The sequence below is a fragment of the Nelumbo nucifera genome, chromosome 1 (genome assembly GCF_055504915.1).
Source record: "Nelumbo nucifera cultivar China Antique chromosome 1, China Antique-T2T, whole genome shotgun sequence".
Taxonomy (NCBI): domain Eukaryota; kingdom Viridiplantae; phylum Streptophyta; class Magnoliopsida; order Proteales; family Nelumbonaceae; genus Nelumbo; species Nelumbo nucifera.
Genome location: NC_142649.1, coordinates 75,713,936 through 75,722,740, shown reverse-complemented (window position 1 = coordinate 75,722,740; position 8,805 = coordinate 75,713,936). Strand labels below are relative to the sequence as shown.

At 40.0% G+C, this 8,805-nt stretch overlaps 1 protein-coding gene across 1 annotated transcript; it reads right to left on the bottom strand.

Annotated features, from left to right (window-relative positions):
- Positions 1-4,929: 4,929 nt before the first annotated feature.
- On the bottom strand, positions 4,930-8,124 carry LOC104605014 (putative F-box/FBD/LRR-repeat protein At4g03220). Its single transcript, XM_019199021.2, has 3 exons — positions 6,879-8,124; positions 5,493-5,678; positions 4,930-5,358 (listed from the first exon to the last, which is right to left on the bottom strand). Exons 1-3 carry the CDS (start codon positions 7,938-7,940, stop codon positions 5,068-5,070), a joined length of 1,539 nt encoding a protein of 512 aa, XP_019054566.2. The 5' UTR covers positions 7,941-8,124; the 3' UTR covers positions 4,930-5,067.
- Positions 8,125-8,805: the final 681 nt, after the last annotated feature.

Genomic DNA, 8,805 nt, shown 5'->3' with positions numbered 1-8,805 from the left:
ATGAGTTCCTCAATCTCATCACGGAGGTTCTTACATTTCTTTGTATTGTGCCCGTTATCTTGATGAAAGTGGCAATAATCATTCGGGTTTCTTGTTGCTAGGTCTCCTCTTAACCTGGGAGGCCATTTGACGAAGGAGAAATCCTTAATGGCCATTAGGATCTCTCATCTTTTGGCATTCAGGGGTGTGTAGTTCATTATCTCCATAGGAGGGGTCCTGGAGTTCCGACCTAATTTACGAGATCACAAAGGGGATCGACTTCTAGAGTTGTTTCTTCCCCTGCTTGGGGACTTTCTTTTCATCATCTTCTGTCCGCCACTACTCGTTCCTTCACTTTCTCTCTTCCTCTTATCCAAGTGTGGGTTATCGACATTCTGATTGATCTCCTCCTTTGTGCCAATGAACTGATCTGCGAGCTTTAGGAACTCGGTAATGTCCTTCAGTTTGTTTGCTACAGCATGCCATTTGAACTCCCTGTGGGTAATTCCCTTCTTGGCTGAGTGAGCCTTACTGCTGAGTCGAGATCCGGTATCTGCAGGCAGGTGTCATTGAAGCATTTGATGTAGCTCCTGATCGATTCCCCTTCCCTCTGAACCACATTGAGAAGGCTTTCCTAGGACTTTAGGCACTCTTTGCTAGTGATGAAATGTGCAGTGAACAAATCAGCGAACTGCAACCAGCTTTTGATCGATCCCGACGCGAGGTTCCGATACCAGGTTCGAACTACCCCTTTAAAGGTAGTAGAGAAGGCTACACACATGCAAGACTCATCAGCCCCATCTAGGTGCATCTGGGACTGGAAAGAGTCCACATGGTCGTTAGGACCAAAGGACCCCTCTTACTTGTCTAACAGGGCATCTTGAAGCCTTTTGGCATCGGGGCCACCAAGAGCTCGGCAAACAGAGGAGATGACCTGCAAAGTAGTGGAGGAGCGGTCTTTGTAGCCATCGAGCTCGCTTCTTCCTTCCCTTTGGTTTGCTCTTCTCGTTGGCTTGCCTTTGCTAGCAGGCTATTCTTGGCCGAGGTACGGCGTGTCTTGCGATGTCTCCGCTACTGTTTCCTTACTGGTTCGACATTGGTGCTACTAACTTCAGTTCGATCTAGTGTTGTGGCCCTGTCTCAAGGCAGATCCTGGTTTCTCGAGGGATTCTGGGGCTGACTATCACGGGGGACGGAGAGGTCCTGTCTTGAGTCTGCACCTCGAACCACAAACTGGTTATTCGCTTGCGAACCATCATTCTCTTGATGTGAGTACCGAGGCGGATTCAGTTGACTATCCTTGGACCTATTCCTGAGACTTCCTTGTGAGGGCAGTGGAGTGTGTTGACCGTCTCTCCTCCCTTGGGGTGAGACTTGACTCCTGAGAGGAATAAGTGCTTGTGAGGTCTCTTCGCCCCGATGGGGGGATCTGTTGATGTTCTGGTCAACTCCAAGGTGACTCGGGTTCTGACTGTGATGGGGCCTTGGGTGCCAAGGTCAAATTAACTGTTGGTTTGGCTGCAATGGAGGGAACTGGTGTTGATATTGCTAGTAGAAGTAATAATGTTGGTACTGCTGAAACTGCTGGACCTGCTGCATCTGAATCTGAATGGCCCGGATGCACTGAATGAGGTCGTGGAACTGGGAACTCCCCACTCCGGGAGGAACCACAGAGGGCTCAAAGAATGTTGCGCCTACCACTAGGGGCAGCGGGGCGCTCACCTGTATAGTGCTCGGCGGTGTAGTTAATGATGGGACTCCAGATGTTGCGAGCAGAATGGTAAACTGTCTGATGCACACCGTAGGAGCTTGGGGAAAGGTTGGTTGCTAAGCTTGCCCCCTGGTGATGTTCATCTCAACGCTTTTACCGGTGTAGCTAGAGGATGCCATTGAAGTTGAAGTTGCAAAGATGTAGGAATGACCTTTCAGTCGTTTCCCACAGACAGCGCCAATTGATGGTGTACGATCTGACTACTCCTTGCTGGAGGACGATCTAGACTCCAGGTGGACGGCAAGCTAGATCAGTGGTCTGCAAAAAAATCTATCAGAGAACCCGGGATGGCTAACCAGGCGAGGTCGCTCTGAGGCTTAAGTTAGTATGCTGTAAATGCGAGCTGAGTGCTAGAGAGTAGAGTAATCATGCGTACCTTTGCCTTGAGGGTTATGCCTTTATATACTGGAGTAGTCATGGGTCTTACGAAAAAGCTCTGGGATCTCCGGGGTATGGAGATAAGGTTTGTTCCACTTCCAAAGGAGCAATACGTAGATAAGGCTTATCGTTTCACCTCCGACTCTAGCGGAGCCGAGACGAGTTCTCATCGTGATATCGGAAAAGTCAGGATTTGTTAGCTTATCGTGATCTCGAGAGATTTGGGATTTGTTGGGGAGGCCTTAGGAGTTGGTTATACAATGCTTCGGCTCGTTGGCTCCGAGCTGGAACTTCGATTCCTCAGTCCCAAACTGGACTGGATACCCGAGGTGCCTCTACGTCAAGATGGGTCTGAGCCAAGGTGGCTGGATACCCGAACTGCGAATGTTGCGAACTAGGCTTGCCAGGCTGAGCTATCATCCCTTGATTAGATCGTGCCCACGTGTCCCCTTCTCGCTAGGTTGGGCCAAATCACCCTTCATCAGAGTTGTTAAAGGAGGCTGGTCAAGCCATGGCTGCATGTCTATTTAGGGATCACATGGGCAGATGGTATGTGGAGGTTACTTCATCAATGTGGGGAATTCCTCTATTGAAAAGGTTGAACTTTGGGCTACAGGAAGGAATCAAACAAGCTCTTCCAAGGAACCTATTCCAACATATGGTTAAGTCGGACTCATAATCTGCCATTACGGCGCTTAAGACTCAAAGAAGCCCAAATTGGGGGACAGAAATCCTCTTCCTCGACACTTTAAATCTAATGTCCGTATATTTTTTTGAACCACTGTTTTAGGGAAGCAAATCGATGTGCACCGTATTCATCTCCCCCATCCACGGGTGGATGAACACCCATTTTGTAGGTTATGGATCGTGGATTGGTCCCACACTTGATTTTTTATCCCCTACTTCACACTTTTCTTGAAAGGCTGAAATCCTATTGTTTGTTTCACATTTTAATATTTTTTGTCAATAAAATATTAATTATTTTACTTAATTTTTTAATTTTTTTTTAAATTTTAATGTTATATCAATAAAATAATATTTAAAATATATTTTTTAAAATTTTAACTATTTTACTATTGTTTTTACAAAAAATTAATATTAATTCATTGATGCATTTTTCAATATATTTATCATATAAAATTCAAAAATTAGATATTTATGATTAATTATGTAGATCAAGGTTTTTGAACCGCCATTGATCTAGACGGTCGAACCATTCAGCCCAGGAACCATCCAGGCAAGCGGTTCCATTTTACCCCAAACCAGGTTTTTGGTCAAAAACCGTTGAAAAAGTCAACAACTGGACGATCGAACCGTTCAACGTTTTTTTCCATTTTTTATTTTTAATTATTTTATTATTTTTAATTTGTTTGTTAGAATGGGCCGTCTGTTCAAACTGGACGATCGGACCGTCGATCCGGAAACCGATGGCCATAATGGTTCTGTTTTCGAGTCGTTTTCTAAAATGTTGGTGTTGATCATTCATAAATGTATATGAAATACATGGAATCAAAAAGTGTGGTGTGGATTGGTCCACACCATGCCTATAGAACGCCAATGTGGGTGTGGACTGGTCAAGTCCACACAATTTGTCCACAGTTCAAAACAGTTGTCTATTATGGTGTGGTGTGGTGTGGATTGGTCCTTGCCACATGGTGTGGTCCACATCCACCAATTTTTCATCCACACTACAGAACACCCCCTAAATTAACTTTTGCTAAGAATTGCGTAGTAGATATCTAGATAGAGATAGACCTCGTATTACTAAAACCCTGCAATGGTAGTTATGTAAATATCGGTTTACTTAATGGTAGTTTTATCTTCCTTTGAATCAATAAAAAAAAAATCTTGTAAGTTCAATCCATAGAAATTTTTGAGAAAAAAGAAAACGACAATGACTAAAAGGGTGTTCTACAACATGAATGCTTTTGTTTTATTTATTTCTGAAACTGCGGCATCAGCAAAAAAAACAAAAGCATGTTGATGAACTTTGCTTCATGTTTTGAATAGCAAAAACAAGTTGGTTTTATTTTAGAAAATAAAACGATGTTTTTTAAAACAAAAATAAGCTTTTGTGGTGTAAAAGATATGATTTATGGAACATGTATGATATATAAATAGATGAAAACATGTTTTTTAAACCAAATATTCAAAAACACCTGTTTTTGTTTCAATTTTGGAAATAAAATTCACATATATAATCAAGAACATTTTTCTATATTTATTTTTGTTTTAAGAACCAATTTGTTTTCAAACCAACTGGTATGTGAATTGAAAAGAACACCTCCTAATTCATATAAACGTTTAATTAATAAAAAATTAAATCTATAGAATAATCATATCAATCAGCATTAGTTTAACCAATAGAATGATACCAACAAAAATCCACCACTGGTAACAACAAACAAATTATTTTGGCAGAAAAGAGCTTTACGTTCTTATTTTTCAGCTTCCATAAATATTTAAGGTTCATTTGACTTATTTTTTACCAATTAAACATTTTTTATTACTGATTGGAGGTCAGCCACATAAGCCCTATCCCACCATTGTGGCTCTGTCAAGAGCTATGTAAAACTAATTTAACTACTCAGGATTCATGTTCATATTGGATTGTCTAAGATTTTCTCATATCATCAACTGCCAAGCTAGCAGGCTAACACAACCCTCTGGATTCATGTTCGTAGTAGATGGGTGGGATTCTATAGTTAAGCCGAAAAACAGTTAAAAGAAAAGAGAAAGAAATAGAAACACAGACAACCCGCCCCAGCCCTGCATACTCTGGAATCTGGAATTAATCCGAACATCAAAGGTTAGCAAAAATTTATTACCTGAAAAGGAACAAAAATGTTTACAAGTGAAATAATCTGCGTCGTCCAAAAAATAATAAACGAGGAAAAGTCGAAGGTTCTTAAACTTGGAACCTCGGTGTATGCACAAGTTTATAACAAAAAGATAGAAACAATAGAAGAAGCCCTGGAGAATTCCATTATTTGTTTACTAATTTTTTCTTTCCCCACAGAACTTTTATAGCAGTTGAGAATCATTTCCTGCAAAGTCTTTCCATGCTCCAGCAAAAACTTTACTAGATTGATATGGTTCTCGAACTCGTAAAACCCGTGGAATCTTACAACCTTTAGGTTATCTAGGAAGGATTTCATAGCACATATTTGAGCTTTCCAGTAATGCTCGCTGCCCAAACCAGCCATGTCCCACAAATATCGATGCTGCCGCTGAACAATGAAATTAAATGTCGAAAGTAAGATGAAGAAACTCAACCTCAACTCAGCCTTGACCCCTGAAACTATTGGGGATCGGCTATACAAGGAAGAAACTACGAACTCCAAATCCGAAAGAAAATACTCACATTGTACTTTGTTGATGAAGAACAAGTGATCTTAATGATGAGCGTATGGAGCACTGGAGATCCCTTCAATATGCAAGCTACTCCGGGGATATCATATTTTGTCAAACCAGTTTGTAATTCCAAGGACGTCAAATTTTTTAATGAAAATGGAAAACCTTCTGAAAAATTTTTATCTGTAGACAGTATCTGCAAGACACGCACTCACACCACACCATGTAAACGACGTCTACATGAATGAAAGATATATATAACAAGAAAATTACATAGTAATGTCTTGAAATATAATCAATGGTTTATTTCGCATCGGATAATAGAACTGACATTTCTGTCCAGAAGAATTTCTAAGAGTTTCTCTTTACAGTGTCCGCTAGAACACACATCAACCTTGCAAGGCATATTGGATAAGCCACCGCCTTAATTAATCTCATCTGACAACCAATAATCCTATCTGAAATGTGTCAACAGTTCTAAGGAGAAATCCCTGAAAAATATTTTGGGAAGGATCTGTCCTTTGCAGATTACAAAAATCAGGGATTATTTTGATTTGTTTCTTCAAACAAGAAGAAAAAAAAAAACTAGGAGACCAGAAAAATTATATTGTTTTCGCTTATGTGGCAGCTGTTTTCGTTTTGGAAAACAAAATCATTCATGTTGTCCAATACCCATTCTTCCCCCCACCCGCGCGCTAGATTTGTATCAACCTCAAACCATAGTAGTCCAAATTTGAGGTAAGGCTCGATTCAAGCCTAGATTTTTATTCCTTATGAACATAATGTCATAAATTGCTTGCACAAGTGGGAAGTGTTGACTACTTTTGAGGGGCTCTGAGTACTAAATTTTTTCCATCTAAGTTTATGGCTAATGTATTGAAACACCTAATTATCTTCTTTTAACGTCTCTACTTCATCAGTTTTTGTGGTGGAAAACAGAGTTCATCTATCAACAAATCCAAGGCTTCATAAGTAGAACCGGTTTGGAATTGAATATGGAAAATAAAGTATTAATAACACTAATCTAAAAGAACGTCATAAAAAATTGTGATATTGATAGTTTCCTTTTTTCTGTATTTTTGTATATCTCAGTACATGGTAGAACCTTTTTCCTTTTTTTCATAACTACTATATTTCAATCTCATGCATGAAGAATCAACTTTGTTTGGTGAAAGAACAAATTATCAATGCACTCGATTTCCAGAATCCTAACATTTGATTGATGATGCATTATTGATCATTCTACTGGAATTGGATAGACAGTAGCTAGCTTCTCAAATTTAGGGTTCCTACTTCTTGGTCTACAATGAGTGACAAAGCAATTTTATCTTAATTTACAAATGTAAGTAAAGAAAGAAAATTAAAAAACGCCAAAAGAAAAAGGAAATTAAGATACCTCAACGCATGTTGTTTTGATTACTAAACTTCGGGCATGAGAGAGTCCAGATAAAAGCTTGGCTGGGCTGTAGAGCTTTTGTGTAGTCATGGTGTGATTGGGTAAAAGGAAATCAACGGTAGCCTCTTGGAGAGATGTTAAGTTCTCCAGAGAGCTGTTGTCGGTAATAGAATTGCACGCCCAATACATGGTTCGGAGACTTGGGGCAGATATTCTAACGCAGCTCCTCTCTTTGCCATACTTGAAACAATTCACCACATGCAGCCTCTCTAGTCTTGTCACTTCAACGTCCAGATCAGTTAGTTCACAAGATTTTAGGGTAATATCTTCCATTGAAGAACAACAAATGTTGAGGTGGTTCAATCCTTCGCAGAAATTCAGATTCAATTTCTTAAGGACAGGGAAGCAGGAATTAGAAAACAAATCCGCAACCAAAGAAGCATCGATGAACCTGACCTTCGACAGTGACAAGGCATGGAGTGACCGGAAACCACCGCTGGCCGCCACCGACGCAGCTGTCAATGATAGGCCCAGGAAATTGGATTCTAATTTGAAGATCTTCAGTGATCCACAAGTCAGGAGACAACGAGGCAAACCAAAACCATAGATGTCCGCCATGGAGACTTTGAGATCGAGTTCTTGAAGGTTACACCTCACTGCATGACGGATCCAACCGTGGAAACAGGAGAATGTGCAATCACCAGAGTAACGTAGTCTGGTTATGTCAGCATTTTTGTTGCGTTGAGCGAATACTCGATCGACGACCTCCATACTGCTTCTATGTGTGTACCGGCGTATCCGTTTGACGGTCCGCTTTTGCCTTTTCGTGGGAGTGATAGGAGAGAGGCTGGATGTGGTGAAATCAAGATGGGGGACAGAAGCCCAGAGAGATCTCCATCTTTTCGATAGGATCGAAGTTCGTACGACATCTCTGATAGGAAGAAGAGAGAGGATGTGATGAAGGAGACTGTCCGGGAGATCGCTGATCCGGTCCTCGCCGTTAGCACCTCCGTTCACGGCCTTGAGAAGCTCCTTCAACCTTTTGGAGTATCTTGTTTCCATGAATTTAATTCTAGGTTACCGCTTTAGTCTACATTTTACAGTCGAACGGAATTTCGCATGATGAGATGGAAAAAATCAATAATAAACATAGTGTGTTTCCAATTTCCATCTATAATTCGGCTTCCAAACAACAATATTATCGAAGAATTAAGATCTGGTTGGATCGAGAGTTTTCATGAGTAGACTTACGTAGCGGAGATAGGTGTAAGATCTAGGGTTTCTATTTTCTATGTAGACCGAGGCAGTGGCGTATCGTTATCGTTATTGCCGTATATGCACGTGCGGGTTGACGTTGCCATGGTACCCAACCATTAGCCATGAATATGATGTACCCGAATCCGAACGTTAGCGATACGCACCCCGTCTGTACTTATCGTTTAATCAGACGGCACTTCAAATAATTAAGCAAAGAGATGCAGTTCAAATAGTTGCCTACAAAATCCGATTTCGAAATTCGATATTCGATATATTCGAATCGAATTCAGATGATTCGAATATCCTATTCATATAGAATGGTTAATAAGATTTAGATTTGAATATGACTTGATTCTATTCGATAAATTTATATATAATAATAATATTTTATATAATTTATATATATAATAATTAAATTATATAAATAGTTTATATATTTATATATTTTATATCAATAAAATATTTATTTTATATATTTATTAATTATCTAAAATAATTAATTAATCAAATTCGATTATCGGATTTTTTAATCGGATTTAAATTCGGATGTTGCCTGATCCAGTTCGAATTCGATCCATTTATACCCCTAATTTTGTGGTACCACCACCAGCCCGTTCATAGGGCCGGATAGTCCAACAGCCCGACCTGATATTTTTTGGGTTTGGACAAA

What these genes read in the sequence shown, in the direction of transcription:
- LOC104605014 (XM_019199021.2), bottom strand. Translation starts at nt 7,940, where the DNA reads ATGGAAACAAGATACTCCAAAAGGTTGAAGGAGCTTCTCAAGGCCGTG. An exon ending in TCAAAACAACATGCGTTGAG is followed by an intron (nt 5,679 to 6,878) that starts GTATCTTAATTT and finishes CGTGTCTTGCAG; the next exon opens with ATACTGTCTACAGATAAAAA. An exon ending in CTTCATCAACAAAGTACAAT is followed by an intron (nt 5,359 to 5,492) that starts GTGAGTATTTTC and finishes TTCATTGTTCAG; the next exon opens with CGGCAGCATCGATATTTGTG.